General features: G+C 40.4%; 1 protein-coding gene across 1 annotated transcript in view; it reads left to right on the forward strand.

Annotated features, from left to right (window-relative positions):
* Positions 1-23,958, forward strand: part of LOC124799095 (neural-cadherin-like) — a 1,093,765-nt gene that overhangs the window by 512,873 nt on the left and 556,934 nt on the right. Inside the window, exon 9 of the mRNA XM_047262634.1 lies at positions 23,694-23,840. Within this exon, the coding sequence (XP_047118590.1) occupies positions 23,694-23,840 (147 nt within the window). The remainder of the gene's footprint in view (positions 1-23,693; positions 23,841-23,958) is intronic.

Raw genomic sequence — 23,958 nt, forward strand, 5'->3', positions numbered from 1 at the left:
GCCAAAACATATGATTAGTTTCTAGAATGTGTTCTGAGAGTTGTCACAGCCATTAAGGGCCACATGATGTTTGACACAGAAGTATATGGCACATGCCTAGTCTGATGCACAAATCAGTTCTGCCCTTGCCTGCAATCCAGTAAGCTGGCAACAGCTTGGCCTCTTCCAGTATTGGCTCCAGCCTGGAGCCACTCCAGACATCTTCCCATCATGATGCAGTCCTGCAAGAAGATGCTGCAGAGGTACATGATAGCTCGTTATTCCCCTGTTTCTGTCATCCATGCATTTGACGCCAAGGACATTGTGTCACCTTTAGAGGTGCAGATGAATGACACATCTTCAACCTCCCTGCCACAACTGGATCTGGAGATGCACTTCCTGTGGAGGAACTATTGGGTGAGACACCCACCTCCACTTCTCCTCATTCAGCTATCTTGTCACCTCCATCATTGTCCTGGACATTTTTGGTCATATCAACCATTCCCTGGGGGGAGGAATCTTGTATCTTGCCTAGATAATGATACTGATCCTACCACAGAAGATATTGTCATTATTAAGTCAAATAGGTTATGGGGTGTGTTAACTCAAGATAGGTGGTGCTCCCAGCAACTCACCTGGTTCTGCCAACTAGAGTTCAGAATGCCTTTATAAGCAGTGAATTATGAACAATTTCACGTCACACTACCTGGAGCTGGCTACACATTATTGGATTTCACCAAAGATTTATATATGGAGCATCAATTTCTGCACCAATAATGACTTTGGCAGGACTTACGAACGTCCAGGAGAACCAAATGTCTATTACAACATACTAAGAAGTAAGCATAAAGTTGTCTGACATATGAGACATTATAAAGCACTGGGTTTCAGAAAGTATTTTATCAAGTTGCTGCACCAGTCTGAAGTTGACTACAGATTGATGACCCTTTCTGTCACAATCAAGAATATTTGTCCCTCCACTATTAAACAAATGATATGATTGACACACAGTACTTTCATTTGTCCAATGTTCCCATGAGATATATTGCAGCTTCTCCCCCATTTGCTTCACCTGGCCCTACTCAACCCCACAAGCCACTTTTCTAGATGTTGGCCTCTGTCCGTATCAAACCTACTAACCACAAGCAATACCTCCACTTCTACAGTTGCCACCTGTTCCATACCAAGAAGTCCCTTCCATACAGCCCAGCCACTCGTAGTCTTTGCATCTGCAGTGACAAATGGCCTTCTTGGAATATACCGAGGGTCTCACTAAGGCCTTCACATACTGTAATCATCTTCACAACCTTGTACAAAAACAAATCTCCCATGCGTTACCTTTCCAGTCTCCCACCACCTCCAAAAGTCTCACCATCTGGCCACAGAGGAGCATTTGCCTTGTAGCTCGGTAACACCCAGGACTAGAGCAACCAATTATATACTCTGTCAGGGTTTTGACTACATCTCATTGTGCCCTGAAATGAGAAATGTCCTGCCCACTATCCTTCCCACTACTCCCACAGAGGTAATCCACCGACCACCACACCTACACAATATACTCATCCATCCCTACACAACCCCTGCTCCCAACCCTGTACCCCAAGGCCCATATCCCTGTAATAGACCTAGATGCAAGATCTGCCCCATACATCCTCCCCACCACTCATTCCAGTCCGGTCACAAACATCACTTATCCCATCAAAGGTAGGGCTACCTGGGGAACCAGTTATGTGATCTACACACTATGCTGCAACCACTGTGCTGCGTCCTATGCGGGCACGACAACTAACATGCTGTCTGTCCGTATGAATGGCCACCAACAAACTGTGGCCAAGAAACAAATGGCCTACCCTGTTGCTGAGCACGCCACCCAGCACAATGTTCTTCATTTCAATGACTGCTTCACAGCCTGTGTCATGTGGATCCTTCTCGCCAACATCAGCTTTTCGGAACTGCGCGGGTGAGAACTCTCCCTGCAATATATTGAACATTCCCGTAACCCTCCTGGCCTCAACCTTCGTTAGTAATTGACTTCACCCATGAAGCCCCTTTCCTGTTTCCATTCTAGCATTGCACACTACACAGCCCTCTACTCTGCCAACACACCCAGTCTTACTTCTCTCCTTTTCCATATGCTCCCCCCCCCCCCCCCCCCCCCACTTCTCCCCTGCCCTCCATCTAACCTCCTGATTGCACCTAGCTGCCCTACCCTGTCTCCATCTCATCCCTGTACACTCCCCATCAGCATTTCACCATCCCCCCACCCCTACTCTGCTATCCCTTCCACTCCACAACCCAGCATCCTCCATACCCTCACCCAGCTGCCTCTCCCATCACGCACTGCTGCTGCTGCTCGAAGTGTGGCTGCAACTGCCAGAGACTGCACTCATGTGGGTGTGAGTTGCATTTGTGTGTGTGTGTGTGTGTGTGTGTGTGTGTGTGTGTGTGTGTGTGTGTGTGTGTGTGTCATCAATTTTTGACTAAGGCCTTGTCGGTCGAAAGCTTATTTTGTGACAGTCTTTTTGTTGTGCCTATCTGTGACTCAGCATCTCCATTATATGGTGAGTAGTAATTATCCTTTTCATAATATTGTTACATTCCATCCTGGATTTTCCATTGTTTAAATACAGTTAAGGAGGTCTCAGCCAACTGGAATTCATACCATGAGTGTAAACAATTATGCTGCACACACCAAGAGGATTTCCCCCACAATACATAATGTATACTGTATCGCCTCTCGGTTCACCGCAAGACAACAGTCATAAGTTAGCTATAAGAAACTGCATACAGTTTAGAGATGTTGCATCTTCTTTATTTGATGGTGGTTTCTTTTGCACCTGTCTCCATTCCTCACTCATCCTACATATATATTGCCCTTGGTTCCACATTCCTTTCAGCATCGTCCATGCATTTCTATATCCCAGTATCCATTCTCCTCTCCTTCCAGCATTATAATATCTCTCCTTCCTTCCACATGTCCTGCCTTCCAACTTTCCTCATTATAGACCATTACTCAAGCTAGTATTGTTATGCTAGTGCTCTTGGAATCTCTCATGAAATTCATGATGTCTGTGCACCATGTGTGTAGTGACAGCATCATGTATCAATGGTATCATTTGTTTAAAAATTGACAGATGAATATGCTGGATGATGACAGCTCATTCTACCATTGTTTTCAGTGTGTATGTGTTATATTCAAATATCACTTGCTCCTTTTGGTATTCGACTTCGCAGTACATAGTGAAGGTGAATGATGGACTGTACATAAAAAAACATAGTCTCAAAACAAAATGGAATTACATGAAAATCTATGAAATTACATGAAAATCTTGCCATTAGTAATTATTACCAATATATGAAATGTAAGAGAAATGGCTGATAGATATTGAAACTTGCTGCATACTAGAATAAATTCAAGGGATGAATCTCAAGCTTTTGAAATTTTTAAAAATTCCTTCCTCAGCAGAAATAGGAAGACAGAAAACATAAAAAACATATAGAATGATTTTTGGTGTTTAAGGGATAGACAGTGACTACAGCAGCAGAATCTGATAAATTTTCAGTAGATGGTGTGTCTCAGCTTATAAGCATTCACTGAAAGTCATACTAAACCATCAACAGCATCTAATTTCAATTGCAGCAGATCATGATTAGTCATTTTTTTATCATCTCAACATTTTTATATACTTACAACTAAGATGTCAAAAAATAAAATGTTGATAACTAATTAGAAACATCACAGGATGATGCATAACGCATTGATCAATCACATCCAAAAGAATTTAATTCTTACATTGAATACAGAAATATAGCAACCTGCTGAGTACTGAGGAACTATTGTATATACCTCCTCTGAAACTTGTAATTGTGTTAAAATACCCCACACTAGTCTAGAAGAATCTAATACAGTGATCAGCCAAAACATTACGAACACTGCCCACTGTGACATTAGATGCTGCCTGGTGGTGTTGTGGACATGTGACATGGTAACTGAAGTACACAAACAGAGCAGACACGGACAGAGGATCTCCCTAGCGAAAATATGGGCTGCAAATGGGGAAATCCATCAAGATAAGAGACATTACCAAAGGGCAGATTATTATTATTACACAGAGCCTGTGATCGAGTATCTCAAAAACAGTGGGCTGGTCAAATGTTCTCATGCTACTGTCATGAGCATCTGCAATAAGAGGTAGAAGGAAAGTGAAACTACCACTAGGCGCTAAATGGCTGGACGTCCATGGCTCTTCACAGAACATTGGGTTTGGAGACTTGTCTGCTCTGTAAAGTAGTACAAATGGTGGTTTCTCTGCCAAAAGAGCATGCACAAGTGTTTCAGAACACGCCGTTTATCTTACACTGTTGAACATGGGGCCCCATAGCACATCACACCTACAAGTTCACATGCTGACCCAACAACATCATCAATTACAACTGCAGTCAGCATTTTAACTTCTGGATTTAACCACTGATCAATGGATATGTATCAGCTCTTTGGGTGAATCATATGTTTGCTACACTAGGTCAATGGTCGTTTCAACAAATGCCATCATTGAGGTGAATGGCAGCTTGAAACATGCAGCAAACCGTGGATGCGGGTTGGTGGGAGCAGTGTTATGCTTTGGGAGACATTCCCCTGCACTTATGTGGTACCTGTGGTACTAATCAAAGACAAGCTGGCACCTGTGAACCACCTGCATCCCTTCATGCTTGATGTGGTCCCCAACGATGATGTCATCTTTCAGCAGTATAACTTTCCATGTCTCAGAGACAGGACCATGCCACAGTGGTGTGAGGAGCTTTATAGTGAACTCCAGTTGATGTCTCAGTAACCAGACTCACCTGACATATATCCTATGGGACCCATCTAGGTCACTATTGGGCGCCATCACCGCATACGCAAATCAGTGCCTTGTTATTTATGTAAATTACATGACCTGTGTATAGACATCTAATGCCACACACCTCCACAAATCTACCAACAAAATGTTGGATTCCTGAAATGTAAAATCAGTGATGTATTTTAAGTTATTAAGCAGGTGCTCATAATGTTTTGGCTCATCAACATACATTTTCAGTAGATGGTGTCTCGCAGCTTGTAAGCATTCATTGAAAACCATGCTAAACCACCAACAGCTGATATCATGAACAACCTTATTAATGCAATCAATTTCAATTGCAGCACATCATGATAAGTCATAAAAATTTTTTATAATTTCAACATTTGTATATGCTTATCCCAAGATATCAAAAAAAACGCATAGTGAATAACTTGTTAAAAACATCACAGAATGATGCAAAAAGCATTGATTAGTCACAACTGACAAATTCAATAGTGACATTGAATACAGAAATATACCAACCTTTTGAGTATTGAGTAAGTATTGTACGAGATCTGTTTAAAAATTTGTCCACAAAATTTTTCTACACATACATTTTACTTAATGTGCATGGTCTCCTTCGAAACACTCTCTTTCACAGTTGATACACTGCTCCCAATGCCGTTTCCACTTCCAGAAGCAGTCTTGGTATGCCTCTTGCTGGACTGCATGAAGGACTGTCTGCAAATTTTCTTTTACCTCATCTATCAGTGCAAATCTTCGTCCATTCAATGGGGTATTCAACTTTGGAAGTAAAACAAGGTCCAAAGGGGCCAGGTCTAGAGAGTATGGAGGATGCAGCACAGTGATTTCATTTTTTGTACCGAGCGAGGTGGCGCAGTGGCTAGACACTGGACTCGCATTCGGGAGGATGACAGTTCAATCCCGCGTCCGGCCATCCTGATTTAGGTTTTCCGTGATTTCCCTAAATCGCTCCAGGCAAATGCCGGGATGGTTCCTTTCAAAGGGCACGGCCGACTTCCTTCCCCGACCTTCCCTAATCCGATGAGACCGATGACCTCGCTGTCTGGTCTCCTTCCCCGAAACAACCAACCAACCATCATTTTTTGTAAAACAGTTACACACCAACAGAGACAACTGTGCAGGTGTGTTATCATGATGCAGGAGCCATGAACTGTCTCACCACATTTCAGGCAGTTTCCTTCCCAAATTTTTTCGCAGACAACACAACACATCCAATAGTACCATCAATTGATGGTTTGTCCCCTTGGCGTGAATTTCGTTGAAGTTCCTGACATGAGTGTTGTTGGTAGACAGGTGACCTGTACATAAGCATCCAGTCTGATCACCTGCGTCCATTCGTGCCTTCCGATGGACTTGGGCAATTCCCGCAAGGCCAGTGTAACACCCCACGCATCCAGAATTGCTACAGAGTGGCTCCAGGAACACTCTTCTGAGTTTAAACACTTCCACTGGCCACCAAACTTTTCTCAGACATGAACATTATTGAGCATATCTGGGATGCCTTGTGACGTGCTGTTCAGAAGAGATCATCACCCCTCATACTCTTACGGATTTATGAACAGCGCTGCAGGATTCATGGTGTCAGTTCCCTTCAGCACTATTTGAGACATTATTTGAGTTCATGCTATGTCATGTTGCGGCATTTCTGCATGCTCGTGGGAGCCCTACACAATATTAGGCAGGTGTGCCAGTTTCTTTGGCTGTTCTGGGGAAATACTACTTTTACAAAACAGTTGTTTAAACTTTAGAAAAAGCTGTAAGATAAAAAGGTGTTGCTTACAGAGAGTAATATAAAGGTGTTTCTAAAGAGTTAAAATCATAACCTTGCCAACTATTTTTATATTTGAAAATATTTGAATCATTAAGACTTTCATTAATGAACAGTGGGGTTCACAATTATGAAACAAGGAAAAGGAATAACTTTCATAGGTACGTACTCACTAAAATAATATATTTGGACAATCTATTATAAGCCAGTGGTGTTCACAATTATGAAACAAGGAACAGGAATAACTTTCATAGGTACATACCGCTAAAATAATATATTCGGACAATGTATTATAAGCTAGAAATTTTCATCAGTTCACTGCCATATAAGATCAAAAGAATACTAAATTTTAATACATTTAAAAGAGAACTAAAAGCTCTACTAATACAACGTATAAAGCATTAATGAATATTTGGAATGTTTCTCAATGCTCTGTAGGTTCTCTCTCTCACTCTTTGTATTCAGCGGTTCACAATTATCACAGTATTTCTATAAAAACTAAACATATTTTACTAATGTACTCCCATTAATTGTGTGTAGTTATGTGTCTTTTGTAGCCATATGTGGGAGTAGTTTGAAAAGTTCGTGGTATCACTACCAGATGTCAGAGCCAGTGCAAAGAGGATCCCACATAATAACAGGCTGTTCTTCATGAGTAGGCACATGGTGTGACAGTGCACTGTGTAGAGATCTGTAGTGCAAACATCTCTCTGTTGTTGTTTCTATGTAGTGGTTTGTGAAGATAGAACAAATTGAGAAGCAACCAGTGATTAAGTACTTCATAAAGAAAGATATGAATGCAAAGGAAATTCATGTCAATTTTGAGAACACAATGGGGGACTCTGCTCCTTCATATTCAACTGTTGCCAATGGGACAAATGAGTTAAAATTTAATCTGGATAGCTTAAATGATGATTCCCATAATGGTTGGAAAAGATGTGCTACTACCCCATAAATTACTGCAGAAGTGCATAAAATGGTCATGGAGGAGCACCGGGTCAAAGTGTGAGACACTGCTGAAGCTGTCGGGCTGTCATCTGAAATAGCACACCACATTTTAACAGCGGAATTCGATATGAGAAAATTAGCTGTTAGATGTTTGCATAATTTATAACAGAGGATCAGAGACACATCAGACTGTAAATGTCCAAATGATGTTTGAATCATTTTCAAAGCAACCAACAAGAATTTTTTTTCTAGTTTGTGACTGCAGATGAAACTTGGGACCACTATTATACCCCACAAATGAAACAACAATCAGAGCAGTGAAAATATTCTTATTCACCACCACCAAACAAAGCAAAGGCAATACAATATAAAATACAAAAGGAGGCGAAAATGATTGTGCTGATAGATTATCTTCCCACAAGCCACACAGTTATGGGACAGATTATCTTCCCACTGGTCAAACAATTATGGGCCAATACTACACTTACCTCCAGACTAACTACAGCAAAAGATACACGGAAAAGACTGGGTGTGGCAAGGAAGACTATGCAAGTGTTGTTTCCATGGCAAAAATCATGAACTAAGAAACAAATTGTTGGTAAACTGGTCTTATTTGATACAAATTCTATACAAAGGAAGAACTGACAACTGGAGTTGATGGATATTTTGCATGCTTGGAGAAATTCATTTCAGAGATGGGACCAAGGCACTGGAACACAGATGGACAAAGTGCATCAGTGTACAGGGAATCTACATTGAGAAATAAAAAGTTCTAAGGTAAGTTGTTTCTTTCTATTCCAGTCCGAGAAGTTTTCAAACTACCCTTGTATGTGGGAATTAAATGCTAATTTCTTATGCATATCTAATTAGAATATTGGTATAATAGAAGGAAACATTCCACGTGGGGAAAATATATCTAAAAACAAAGATGATGTGACTTATCAAACGAAAGCGCTGGCAGGTCGATAGATACACAAACAAACACAAACATACACACAAAATTCAAGCTTTCGCAACCAACAGTTGCTTCATCAGGAAAGAGGGAAGGAGAGGGAAAGACGAAAGGATGTGGGATTTAAGGAAGAGGGTAAGGAGTCATTCCAATCCCGGGAGCGGAAAGACTTACCTTAGGGGGAAAAAAGGACAGGTATACACTCGCACACACACCCATATCCATCCGCACATACACAGACACAAGCAGATATTTGTAAAGGCAAAGAGTTTGGGCAGAGATGTCAGTCGAGGCGGAAGTACAGAGGCAAAGATGTTGTTGAAAGACAGGTGAGGTATGAGCGGCGGCAACTTGAAATTAGCGGAGGTTGAGGCCTGGTGGATAATGAGAAGAGAGGATATACTGAAGGGCAAATTGCCATCTCCAGAGTTCTGACAGGTTGGTGTTAGCGGGAAGTGTCCAGATAACCCGGACGGTGTAACACTGTGCCAAGATGTGCTGGCCGTGCACCAAGGCATGTTTAGCCACAGGGTGATCCTCATTACCAACAAACACTGTCTGCCTGTGTCCATTCATCCAAATGGACAGTTTGTTACTGGTCATTACCACATAGAAAGCTTCACAGTGTGGGCAGGTCAGTTGGTAAATCACGTGGGTGCTTTAACACATGGCTCTGTCTTTGATCGTGTACACCTTCCGGGTTACAGGACTGGAGTAGGTGGTGGTGGGAGGGTGCATGGGACAGGTTTTACACCGGGGGCAGTTACAAGGGTAGGAGCCAGAGGGTAGGGAAGGTGGTTTGGGGATTTCATAGGGATGAACTAAGAGGTTATGAAGGTTAGGTGGACGGTGGAAAGACACCTAACCTTCGTAACCTCTTAGTTCATCCCTATGAAATCCCCAAACCACCTTCCCTACCCTCTGGCTCCTAACCTTGTAACCGCCCCTGGTGTAAAACCTGTCCCATGCACCCTCCCACCACCACCTACTCCAGTCCTGTAACCCAGAAGGTGTACACGATCAAAGGCAGAGCCACGTGTGAAAGCACCCACGTGATTTACCAACTGACCTGCTTACACTGCGAAGCTTTCTATGTGGGAATGACCAGTAACAAACTGTCCATTTGCATGAATGGACACAGGCAGACAGTGTTTGTTGGTAATGAGGATCACCCTGTGGCTAAACGTGCCTTGGTGCACGGCCAGCACATCCTGGTACAGTGTTACACCGTCTGGGTAATCTGGATACTTCCCACTAACACCAACCCATCAGAACTCCGGAGATGGGAACTTGCCCTTCAGTATATCCACTCTTCTCATTATCTGCCAGGCCTCAACCTCCGCTAATTTCAAGTTACCGCTACTCATACCTCACCTGTCTTTCAACAACATCTTTGCCTCTGTACTTCCGCCTCGACTGACATCTCTGCCCAAACTCTTTGCCTCTACAAATGTCTGCTTGTGTCTGTGTACGTGCGGATGGATATGGGTGTGTGTGCGAGTGTATACCTGTCCTTTTTTCCCCCTAAGGTAAGTCTTTCCGCTCCCGGGATTGGAATGACTCCTTACCCTCTCCCTTAAATCCCACATCCTTTCGTCTTTCCCTCTCCTTCCCTCTTTCCTGATGAAGCAACCGTTGGTTGCGAAAGCTTGAATTTTTTGTGTATGTTTGTGTGTCTATCAACCTGCCAGCGCTTTCCTTTGGTAAGTCACATCATCTTTGTTTTTATATATAATTAGAATATTGCTTACTTTAGTACAGTCACTCAAGATGTGTCAGTAAATCTTTAGCTGTGTGTCTTATATGTCGACTGTTCAGTGAAGGAAAATTGTGAGCTACTAACACACAACAAGTGCACTGAATGCTGCACTGAAAATATGGTGAAAACAGGGAAAGTAAAAGACTATGACTATAAAGGTAACTACTGCTATTGTGTGAGAAGGTAATTGCTGAAGTCAGTGTCTCAATGCAGAAATCAATCGACTGCAGAAAGATATGTTGTAATTTAAATGTGAACATTGAGATACTTAGTTCTACAAATACTTCTAGTAACAATTTCAAAATGTGCCAGATTGTAAAACTAGGACTGTGTATGGTGATCACTAATGCATCTCTTTTAAATCATTAACAAAGTAACTGAAAAATATAATATGTAACCAGGAAGGAGAGTCAAAGTGTGTGGAACTACATCCTCAGCATTATCTGCAGAAACTGTAAACTGCATGGAGAAAGACACAAATGAGTGCTGCTGAAAAACAGACCAATCAAAGGCATCATGTGAGTGAAATTTAAAATGCTTTGTCATGTTATCTGTGCAAAAGTAGACCTGAAGAAAAAAGATGAGGCTGTGCTTCAAATATTGCAACCTGAAATTAAGCCTACAAGAAAGAATCAAACAACAAATTATTGGTACACTATCTAAAGACATACTTACGAGAAAAGACAAATACAAATATCTGCAACCATCCAAAGTGTACACTATTCAAGGAAAGTCCAACAAATTGTAACATAAATTCAAAATTATGGAAAATACAGGGTGTTACAAAAAGGTACGGCCAAACTTTCAGGAAACATTCCTGACACACAAAGAAAGAAAAGATGTTATGTGGACATGTGTCTGGAAACGTTTAATTTCCATGTTACAGCTCACTTTATTACTTCTCTTCAAATCACATTAATCATGGAATGGAAACACACAGCAACAGAACGTACCAGCATGACTTCAAACACTTTGTTACAGGAAATGTTAAAAATGTCCTCCGTTAGCAAGGATACATGCATACACCCTTCGTCGCATGGAATCCCTGATGCGCTGATGCAGCCCTGGAGAATGGCGTATTGTATCACACCCGTCCACAATACGAGCACGAAGAGTCTCTACATTTGGTACCTGGGTTGCGTAGACAAAAGCTTTCAAATGCCCCCACAAATGAAAGTCAAGAGGGTTGAGGGTAGGAGAGCGTGGAGGCCATGGAATTGGTCCGCCTCTACCAATCCATCGGTCACCGAATCTGTTGTTGAGAAGCGTACGAACACCTTGACTGAAATGTGCAGGAGCTCCATCGTGCATGAACCACATGTTGTGTTGTACTTGTAAAGGCACATGTTCTAGCTGCACAGGTAGAGTATCCCATATGAAATCATGATAACGTGCTCCATTGAGCATAGTTGGAAGAACATGGGGCCCAATCAAGACATCACCAACAATGCCTGCCCAAACGTTCACAGAAAATCTGTGTTGATGACGTGATTGCACAATTGCGCGCGGATTCTCGTCAGCCCACACATGTTGACTGTGAAAATTTACAATTTGATCACGTTGGAATGAAGCCTCATCCGTAAAGAGAACATTTGCACTGAAATGAGGATTGAGACATTGTTGGATGAACCATTCACAGAAGTGTACCCGTGGAGGCCAATCAGCTGCTGATAGTTCCTGCACACGCTGTACATGGTATGGAAACAACTGGTTCTCCCGTAGCACTCTCCATACAGTGACGTGGTCAACGTTACCTTGTACAGCAGCAACTTCTCTGACGCTGACATTAGGGTTATCATCAACTGCACGAAGAATTGCCTCGTCCATTGCAGGTGTCGTCGTCGTTCTAGGTCTTCCCCAGTCATGAGTCATAGGCTGGAATGTTCCGTGCTCCCTAAGACACCGATAAATTGCTTCGAATGTCTTCCTGTTGGGACACCTTCATTCTGGAAATCTGTCTCGATACAAATGTACCGCGCCACAGCTATTGCCCCGTGCTAATCCATACATCAAATGGGCATCTGCCAACTCCGCATTTGTAAACATTGCACTGACTGCAAAACCATGTTCGTGATGAACACTAACCTGTTGATGCTACGTACTGATGTGCTCGATGCTAGTACTGTAGAGCAATGAGTCGCATGTCAACACAAGCAACGAAGTTAACATTACCTTCCTTGAATTGGGCCAACTGGCGGTGAATCAAGGAAGTACAGTACATACTGACGAAACTAAAATGAGCTCTAACATGGAAATTAAGCATTTCTGGACACATGTCCACATAACATCTTTTCTTTATTTGTGTGTGAGGAATGTTTCCTGAAAGTTTGGCCGTACCTTTTTGTAACACCCTGTATAGTTTGCTACTTATGGTATAAAGAAGGCATTGAATCGCAAACAGATATAATGAAAAGCATTGCTAAAATATTTGATATAAAAAAGACACATACATTGACAGAAGCACAACTGATACACTCATGTCCACTGTCTCCAGTTGCTGGACCAGCTGTGATTACTTCTGACATGAGCAGAAGTCTCATGGGGTGTGTGGTGGGAGTAAGGAGGAGTCATGGTACCAAGAAGGGGAGGGATAGCAGAGTAGGGGTGATGGAAGATGCTCTGCTGCCTGTGGGAACATGCAGGGACATTGTGGGGACAGGGCAGAGCTGCTAAGTGCAGTGTTGGGAGGCTGTACTGGGAAAGGAGGGGATGAGAGAAGTAGAGAAGGGGAAAAGACAAATATGTAGTTTGGCGAGATAGAAAGAGAACAGGTAGAGGGAGCGTATGGACTAGCAAAGGTTGAGTCCAGGTGGGGGGGAGAGGGGTTCTAGCAATGACGAATGTTTTGTAGGAAGAGTTCCCACCCATGCAATTTAGAAAATCTGGTGTTGGTAGGAAGAACCCAGATGGCACAGGCTGTGAAGAACCATTAAATTGAAGCATATTACATTGGGCAGCATGTTCAGCAACTGGATGGTCCAGCTGTCTCTTGACCACAGTTTGGCAGTGGCCATTCATGTGTACGGACAGCGTGTTAGTTATCATACACATGTAGAAAGCATCATAGTGACTGCCACTTCATTTGGAGATCACATGGCTCCTTTCCAAGGTGGCCCTGCCTTTAATATGGTAAGAGATGTCTATGATAGGACTGGAGTAGTTGATAATGGAAGAATGTATGGGACACCTCTTGGGTTTATGCCTGTTGCAGGGATATGAGCTATAAGGCAAGGGGCTAGGAGAAGAGGGCGGGGAGTAGGGACTAACAAGGATACTGTGTAAGTGCAGTGGGTGGTGGAATACCACAGTAGGAGGGTTGGGAAAGATATTCTTCATTTCAGGGCTCAGTGAGGAGCAATTAAAACTCTGACAGAGAATGGGATTCATTTGCCACTTGGGTGGCACCGAGCTGCAAGAGCAGTTTTCCTTTATGGCTACTTAGTGGGTATGTGATAGGCGGTAGGTGACTGGAGAATAAAGGCATGGGATATCTGTTTCTGGACAAGACTGGGAGGGTAATTCTGATTCTGTGAAGGCCTCAGTGAAAATATGAATACATTTGGTGAGGTACTGCTTGTCACTACAGAGATGACAACCACTGGTGGCTAGGCTGTATGGAAGGGTCAGTTTGACATCAGTTGGGCATTAGGAAATGTAGTGTTCAATAGCTGCAAGACCATGGACATCTGGAATGTTAGTGTAGAGGAAGTTGGCATCAACAGTGGTGAGCAGTGAGCAGTGTGCCAGGTAGTGAAGGAACAAGAATTGTGGAGAGTCACTGGAGGAAATGATTGGTGTCTTTTGCATAGGAGGGTAGGTTACAGGTAATAGGCTGGAGATGTTGGTCCACAAGATTAGAGATTTCCTGTATGGGGCACACTAACTAGTCACAATGGGGAATCCAGGGAGGTTGGGTTTATGGATTTTATGAAGCACATAGAAGGTAGGAATGCAGGGATTGGTGGGGGGGGGGGGGGGGGTGAGGAAGGAGATGAACTCAGAGGAAAGGTTCTGGGATGGACCTAAGGATTTGAGGAGGGACTAGAGATCCTGCTAGATTTCTGGAACGTGGATACTGGTTTTGCATTAAATCTCATCAGTAGAGTTGGTGGTGAAGAGGTGTTTCCAATGTAGGGAACGGGAGAAGGAGAGAAAATGTAGGGACCGGAAGAGGGAGATAAGTTCTTTAACAATCCCAGCATGCAGGAAAATGTAATAATGGAAATTCAACAGACAAGATGAACTACACCATTACTAAGCTTGAAAATCGCTTTGGTAAGATGACAAAATTGGATATCCAGCAGTGGAAAAAAAGAAAACATGATGACCTGATTGATATTATGAAACATATTTAGCTTCAAAATGGAAACAAAAAAGAGCACATATGAAAATATGATTCTCCAATTCTTAATGAAGATCTGGAGTTATCTGGGATGCTTCTGAAGATCATAGCTATGTACAGCAACATTATTATGAAATATGAAAAAGTAACAAAGTTTACTGTTCCTGCAGACAGCCTTGATTGTGGGATTGCCACTCAAATAGGTGACATAATGGCTGGAAAAGCAGCAGCATTTATTGTGCCTGGCGGTTTCTTGTCTGAAATAAGGAAACTTGTCCACTTGCCTGAAGTCAGTAATTTAACTCACAATGACTTTATTGTGTTGCTTGGAGGTGCAAATGAGATATTTAAAAATGCAACTTCAAAAGCCACTGAGGTTTAAAAAATTGTCTAAGACACTTAACTCATACAAAATGTCTTATTAAGGACCATTCTACATTGATATGCTGTACCTCCACAGTTTTTTGTAAACAAAGAGATAAATGTTGCAAGTGTATTGTTCTCAAAGATATACATCCAATATAAAAAAGTAGGAGTTACTGGTCTCAGTGGTATAGGTTGTAGATTCCACACTACACATGGTCTACACTTAAACGTGCTGTGAAAGCAGCTTGACATGGGAAAAATAAGCAAATATTTTATCTAGAACTCTGAGACATAGAGGAGATAGTGCCACAGACATGGTACATGAATTGGAGTGGCAATCATTAAAACAAAGGCGTTTCTCATTGTGATGGGATCTTCTCATAAAATTTCAATCACAAGTTTTCTCATCCGATTGCAAAAACATTCTGTTGGCACCTACCTACATAGGGAGAAATGATCATCATGATAAAATAAGAGCAATCAGAGCTTGCACAAAAAATTTAAGTGCTCATTTTTCTTGCACGCCATTTGCGAGTGGAACGGTAGAGACAGTTTGAATGTGGTTCATTAAACCCTCTGCCAGACACTTAATTGTGAATAGCAGAGTAATTACATAGATGTAAATACAGCAGAACAATAAAGAAAATAGCTCCATCATCATATCTTATCCTTCTCCCTTTTATGCAGTAGTGGTGTACAGGTCTTGGGCAGGAAAGACTCAGACTTCAACAACACAGAAGAAGACGCCAAGCTCCCACCCAGATTATTTTTTATGGACAGATCCTTATCAAACAAGAATGAGGTTTGTGATGTAATTAAAATATGCTTTGGAAATTTAGCATCAGTAATCAAGTAAATTACAACTAGAAACGTCTTTACATTTGCTGTCGAGTTCTTCAATCAGTCACAGACAAAGTTCTAGATACAGAGATTTTGCTAAATACAGAACCCCAAGTCTTCTGTGCATTAGATAGCATTGGCTAAAGATTGAACAGACTGTCTGTTTTCCTATACCAGGCTAGATACTAGTAAATTATTTCTGTAGAAACAGTAATAAAAATGGAGGTACTGTAATATTCTTCAAACAGGGGTAAATATATACATCTATTAATAAGTTTCCACCTCTCAAAGCAGAAAGGGGCTTCAAGCAGAAATTCATTGAAGTCAGTGATGCAAGTAGGGTCCCAGTATGTATTTATTGCTCCCCTAATGGAAATTTTGACTTATTCCTAAATAGGCTAGACTATATATTAAATGGGCACTACCTAGACAATAAATCAGTACTGGTGTGTGCAGACTTCAATGCTGATTTCCTTGGAACCAGTAGAAGAAAAATGCTATTTCTCAACTTTACAGATGCTTTACATTTAAAACAGACATTAAGAATCCCAACAAGAATCACAAAAACTAAAGCTACTGCCCTGTATCAGATATTTGAGAATACAAGTTGTGCTGAAAAATGAAAAAATACAACTGTTACTGAGGATGAAGCCTAAGTTGTTATCCTCCCAAGCTACTTAAAGCCCACCCAGAACTACAAAAACACTCTAACAGCAAGAAGGTTGAATACAAATAATACAGAAACATTCAGTTCCCTGTTATCACGAGAAAGATGGAAAAAAAGTTTTGCAAATACATGACACACAGTGATTACTTTTAAACTGCTTTCCGTCTCAAAACACAATTAGTAAATGACACAACTCGAAAAGCAAAGAGATGATTAACAATATACATCAAAATATCAAGTTCAAAGAAAAGCGATAACATATCCCCTGCCCCGTACATTTACATGCAGATCTACAGAAGACTGATATACATGGCCAAAAAATGGCCAGTGATAAACTCATAACAGATCCAGCAAATAAAAGCTGAGCAGTATGGAAAATAATAAAGAAGGAAGCATGTAAAATGTGCCATAAAATGAAAAATATCACTCTGAACCATGAGAACAAGAGTGTTATTGATGCCCAACATACTGAAAACCTTTTAAGGTGCTACTATGCAGATGTCACAATCAATCAAATAGTCAGTGACAAAAAAGATAGTACAATCAAACAGAAAAATAAAGTACACTATGGTCCTCTTCAGTCTATTTACAAAACAACTCCATATGAAATCAAACACTGGAAACTCCAGGTAGCAATATCAACAGTGTACAACAAGATGGATTGCTCCTTGCCATAAAGATAACATGCTAAGTTGCAGAAAGGCACAATTAAAAGACACTTACATATAAGCTTTCAGCCTCAGACTTTGTTGGAAAAAGAGAAACACATGCCATTTATTCACACAAGCAAACACACCTCATGCACACATGACCACTAACTTCAGCAGCTCAAGCCAGAAAATGTCACCTGGAATCAATGGTATTCCAGATTACATCCTAAAGCAACATATTACAAACATTTTGGTGGCTGAAACTTCCTGGCAGATTAAAACTGTGTGCCAGACCGAGACTCGAACTCGGGACCTTTGCCTTTCGCGGGCAAGTGCTCTACCAACTGAGCTACCCAGCTCAGTTGGTAGAGCACTTGCCCGCGAAAGGCAAAGGTCCCAAGTTCGAGTCTCGGTCCAGCACACAGTTTTAATCTGCCAGGAAGTTTCATATCAGCGCACACTCCGTTGCAGAGTGAAAATCTCATTCTGGATTTCGGTGGCTATTGCAGATATAGTAAGTTCATCTCTCATGATAGACACATTTCTGAACCATTTAAAAATTGCTAAAGTCATTCCTTTTTGTGAGAAAGGAGATAAATCACATATAGAAAACTATAGACCAATGGTCTTATTGTCAGGCTTTAATAAAACCACAGAAAAGTAATGTATAATAGGTTAGTGAAATTTCAAGACAAAAACAAAATTCTCATTGATACTCAGCATTGATTCAGGAAAAAATAAACTGACAACTAGTGCCCTATATGATTTTATGCAAAACACCTTAAAAACAGTGAAACAAAACAAAAAGTCCCTGGCATTTTTTGATATTCTTAACAACAGTATACTGTTGGAGAAACTCCAAGCATATGGCATTAAAGTTATGCACTAAAGGTTTAAAACTTGTTAAAACAAGTTTTCACACTGTCTGACTTACTTACTTCACACAATTCCACAGCATCGTACTGTAGGGAATTATTCTCCTCCTCCTCCTCAGCTCTACAGCCCTTGCCTGCATCACAGTATCATAAGGAATTATATCCTGGGGTAATATACCACCTATTTTAGTCATTTTCTTATCTCATAAAGGAACAGTACGGGCTATGCAGCAAGTTCAACACACAGATTCTTGCAAATCGCTACTTCAAAAGTCATCAATCCTCCCACTTCCCTGTGTGTATGTACTAGAAATTAGTAAATATGTTAAAAAGAATTCAAAAGTCATAAATAAAACTTTAATATTCATAATCATGATACAAGGCAAAAGGAAAAGCTTAATGTCCAATCAAAAAATAGTAGTATACAATTTACAAAAGTATTCCACATCAAAGAAAAATTATATCATCATTCTCATTTATTGTAAAACCCTGAGAACATTTTTATTAGATTATTGCTTCTATTCTGAATCAGAATTTTTTAGACCATGATAAATGCAAGAGATTTATAACAAGACAGTGCAGTTACTGCAAACTCTTTATGGATAAAACAAGAAATTCATTTATTTGCTGAAATATTACTTTTTCTGCATAGGGTGCATGCACATGCACCATTGTATTGTATCCCACAATCGGAAAAGACTTTTGGGTGGATGAATAAATAAATTACAATCAATCAACATGTGTTATGTTTAAATGCTGTATATCCTTTATAAACTTCTGATGGAACAACAGGTACATACATTCATGTCTGTACCACAGACATATGTATTCTGAAAGACTGAGTGTCCATCTATGAAAATGATGTCCACAAATTGTCGAGAAGTGGCTAGGACATATGGCATCCAAACAAAGTGAAACGTATCGGCACATGGTGTTGAACAGGTTCAAGTCCTTTCTAGAGATAAAACTGCCTGCCACCGTGTAATACCAAGAAGCCCCTAGTTGTTTTCAGTCTTCTGAAATTTAGAAGGAAAAGTGCTCCAAATTTCTTTTATAAGAGTATCTTACATTAATATTGAAAATATTCATAAATTGTTACTAATGACTTCAAGCAGGGAGGTGACCTTGACTGCTCAGTGGAATGACCTGTTCATGTCATTAAGAACAATTTACCCAACATACTTAGTGTCTATTGGTGGAAGGACATATTGTGTTAAGGGTACTGAAGCACATGAAATGTACTCATGCTATTAAATTCTTCATTTGTTCAAATTCCATGAAGGCACTGTGAGTTATCCAGTGCATACAACCAGCAATTAAACATGTTCAGACCAGGCAGGACACCTTTCTCTGCATACATTATTTATAAAATGAGCTGATACTCTAGGGGGTACCAGGCTATATGGGTATTCGAGGAATGAAGTGGCTAATGCAAGGAATGTAGTGGCTAATGCATTAGCTAAGGACACTGTATCTTAAGAAGTACGGGCAGAATATTGCCAAGGAACAACTGAATTACTTTTCAATTTGTTGTGACCAACCAACACTTCAATTGTGGATGTCTTTATACTTTTTTTATATATATTTACATGTTTTGTGCCAAGTGTCCTACTCTGTGACTATCTAAATTCAATTGAGATGTTAATAGCTGCATTGTCTGGTGTCCTACCTTCAGAAGACAACAAAATAGTATAAATACATCTTCTGGACCATGTTGAAGGTCTTTCACAGGATAAAAATATTCATAAACATGTAACCTATTTGTTTAGTCATGATAAGACACAATAAAAAGAAATTGTGCCTATCACGACTCAGCATCTCCGCTATATGATGGGTATCAACTTTTCTTCTCTGGTATTGTTAAATTCCATCCTGGATTTTCCATTGTTTGATTTTAACCTATTTGTTTTGTATGTTTGGTTCATCTTGTAGACTTCACTTTTCATCACTCTGAATTCACAGTTAGTTAGGTATGATAGTTAATTAATTAATCCCATGTTCTTTGGAACATAATTGCAACTTCTTGCTACGATGAACACACACACACACACACACACACACACACACACACACACACAGAGAGAGAGAGAGAGAGAGAGAGAGAGAGAGAGAGAGAGAGAGATGCTGTAACTTACCAAACAAAAGTGTTGGTATGTTGATAGAGACAATAAAAAACACACAAACACACACACAAATTTCAAGCTTTCGCATCCCAAGGTTTCTTCATCAGGAAAGAGGAAAGGAGAGGGAAAGACGAAAGGATGTGGGTTTTAAAGGAGAGGGTAAGGAGTCATTCCAATCACGGGAGTGGAAAGACTTACCTTAGGGGGAAAAAGGACAGGTATAAACCCGCGCGCGCGCGCGCGCACACACACACACACACACACACACACACACACACACACACACACACACATCCATCCGCACATATACAGACACAGGCAGACATATATATATGAATGGTACTGTTGTTTTCAAACTGAATGTAAGCCCATTTTTAGACATTTTCATCTTCAAAATTTGATATTATCCATACTGCAAAAGTTCCAGAGCATAGACATTTAAGAAGATCTGTAACAGGTGATTTCCAGTTCAGGTTTTTATCTACATGAATCTGTAAGAATTTAGAATATTCTCTTTCACTTGTCGATTTACCCTCGTACATTATGAGGCTGTAGAGAGCTTCAGGGAGAGCATTAGGGAACAATTGACAAGAATGGGGGAAAGAAATACAGTAGAAGAAGAATGGGTAGCTTTGAGAGACGAAATAGCGAAGGTAGCAGAGGATCAAGTAGGTAAAAAGATGAGGGCTAGTAGAAATTCTTGGGTAACAGAAGAGATATTGTATTTAATTGATGAAAGGTGAAAATATAAAAATGCAGTAAATGAAGCAGGCAAAGAGGAACACAAACGTCTCAAAAATGAGATCAACAGGAAGTGCAAAATGGCTAAGCAGGGATGGCTAGAGGACAAATGTAAGGATGTAGAGGTGCATATCCCTAGGGGTAAGATAGATACTGCCTACAGGAAAATTAAAGAGACCTTTGGAGAAAAGAGAACCACTTGCATGAATATCAAGAGCTCAGATGGAAACCCAGTTCTAAGCAAAGAAAGAAAAGCAGAAAGGTGGAAGGAGTATGTAGAGGGTCTATACAAGGGTGATGTACTTGAGGACAATATTATAGAAATGGAAGAGAATGTAGATGAAAATGAAATAGGAAATACGATACTGCGTGAAGAGTTTGACAGAGCACTGAAAGACCTGAGTCGAAACAAGGCCCCGGGAGTAGACAACATTCCATTAGAACTACTGACAGCCTAGGAAGAGCCAAGCCTAACAAAACTCTACCATCTGGTGAGCAAGATGTATGAGTCAGGCAAAATGCCCTCAGACTTCAAGAAGAATATAATAATTCCAATCCCAAAGAAAGCAGGTGTTGACAGACATGAAAATTACCGAACTATCAGTTTAATAAGCCAAGGCTGCAAAATACTAACATGAATTCTTTACAGACGAACGGAAAAACTGGTAGAAGCCGACCTCGGGAAAGATCACTTTGGATTCTGTAGAAATGTAGGAACACGTGAGGCAATACTGACCCTGCAACGTATCTTAGAAAATAGATTAAGGAAAGGCAAACCTACGTTTCTAGCATTTGTAGACTTCGAGAAAGCTTTTGACAATGTTGACTGGAATACTCTCTTTCAAATTCTGATGGTGGCAGGGGTAAAATACAGGGAGCGAAAGGCTATTAACAATTTGTACAGAAACCAGATGGGAGTTATAAGAGTCGAGGGGCATGAAAGGGAAGCAGTGGTTGGGAAGGGAGTGAGACAGGGTTGTAGCCTATCCCCAATGTTATTCAATCTGTATATTGAGCAAGCAGTAAAGGACACAAAAGAAAAATTCGGAGTAGGTATTAAAATCCATGGAGAAGAAATAAAAACTTTGAGGTTCGCCGATGACATTGTAATTTTGTCAGAGACAGCAAAGGACCTTGAAGTGCAGCTGAATGGAATGGAGAGTGTCTTGAAAGGAGGATATAAGATGAACATCAACAAAAGCAAAACGAGGATAATGGAATGTAGTCGAATTAAATCGGGTGATGCTGTGGGAATTAGATTAGGAAATGAGACGCTTAAAGTAGTAAATGAGTTTTACCATTTGGGGAGCAAAATAACTGATGATGGTCGAAGTAGAGAGGATATAAAATGCAGACTGGCCATGTCAAAGAAAGCATTTCTGAAGAAGAGAAATTTGTTAACATTGAGTATAGATTTAAGTGTCAGGAAGTTGTTTCTGAAAGTATTTGTATGGAGTGTAGCCATGAATGGAAGTGAAACGTGGACGATAAATAGTTTAGACAAAAAGAGAATAGAAGCTTTCAAAATGTGGTGCTACAGAAGAATGCTGAAGATTAGATGGGTAGATCACATAACTAATGAGGAGGTAATGAATAGAATTGGGGAGAAGAGGAGTTTGTGGCACAACTTGACTAGAAGAAGGGACCGTTTGGTAGCATATATTCTGAGGCATCAAGTGATCACCAATTTCGTATTGGAGGGCAGCATGGAGGGTAAAAATAGTAGAGGGAGACCAAGAGATGAATACACTAAACAGATTCAGAAGGATGTAGGTTGCAGTAGGTACTGGGAGATGAAGAAGCTTGCACAGGATAGGGTAGCATGGAGAGCTGCATCAAACCAGTCTCTGGACTGAAGACCACAACAACAACACATTATTTCTGATTATGTGTGTGCAGTACTGAATTACATGTATTGTGTATTATCTAAAATCATTGACAGTCCATTTGCAGAGAATGAATATCAGATGAATGTCTGGATGTTTTGGTAGTACATAATATGGTTGCCACTATCTAAGAAAAATCAGATTTAACTCACACATCATGTTGCATGTGACAGATTGTATATCCAAATACTCTTTCACTCTTGAGTAACAATTCCAGTATTTTGGTCAGAGAACTGTCTCCCAACAATTACAATTGTGTAATCTTGTTTTACAATAAGTTCACATAAACAGTCTCTGGAAGAAGGACTGATAAAACAATGAACCCATTTAAATGAGCATTGGTCAAGCCACATAAAACTGAACAAAAAGTAGACATTTAAAAAAGGCCAATAATTTTTTGCCTGCCAATATGGGTATCACACTGTTAGAAGAAGTATGAGTGGATCCAAAACTGCAGTGTTACTAAAATTAATATTTGTAATAGAAAAATTTGGTGGAATATAAATAATCTAGGAGTAAAGGAGACCACTCATTGAAGAGCTGAATCATTGTCACCGACAGGCACATACAAAAGAGAAGAACTTGCTAGCTTTCAGAATAAAACTTTTGTTCAGCTGAAGCACATGCACATACCCTGTGCCTGTACAGTGTGCCAGCTGGGCACATTAATATTTATCAGTTAATTATTGATAAGATGCTGTTTAGCTGCACCAGCTGTTGATGGAAGGCAGAAAAACCTGCTTATTCAAAGTTCACTATTGTTTTTTATTTTGAAAACAAAAATGTGTATAAATTTGTGGCACTGTTTATTTTATTTTATTATCTGTCTACTATACAGCACAAAGGCTATTTGACTGACATATTTAAGATATACAGCTGTTGCATATAACAACTAATATTATAACTTATTTTACTTTATTTTTGTTTTACAGGTGTTTGATCGTGAAGGTGATGATGGAAAATTTGTGTCAGTAACGGTGAAAGCCACTGACCAAGGAGAACCTTCCTTGGAAGGTGTATGCTCATTTACTGTGGAGATTACTGATGTTAATGACAATCCTCCCCTTTTTGACAGACAGGTATTTTTCCATATTTATAGTGTATGGCACAATGTAATGTTTGCTTTATTTTCAAAGCTCAGGATTCTCTAATAAATTGAAGTTATTGGAAAATGTACAGTAGCTTTTGTTTTAATTG

This window comes from Schistocerca piceifrons, chromosome 5 (assembly GCF_021461385.2).
Source record: "Schistocerca piceifrons isolate TAMUIC-IGC-003096 chromosome 5, iqSchPice1.1, whole genome shotgun sequence".
Lineage (NCBI taxonomy): Eukaryota > Metazoa > Arthropoda > Insecta > Orthoptera > Acrididae > Schistocerca > Schistocerca piceifrons.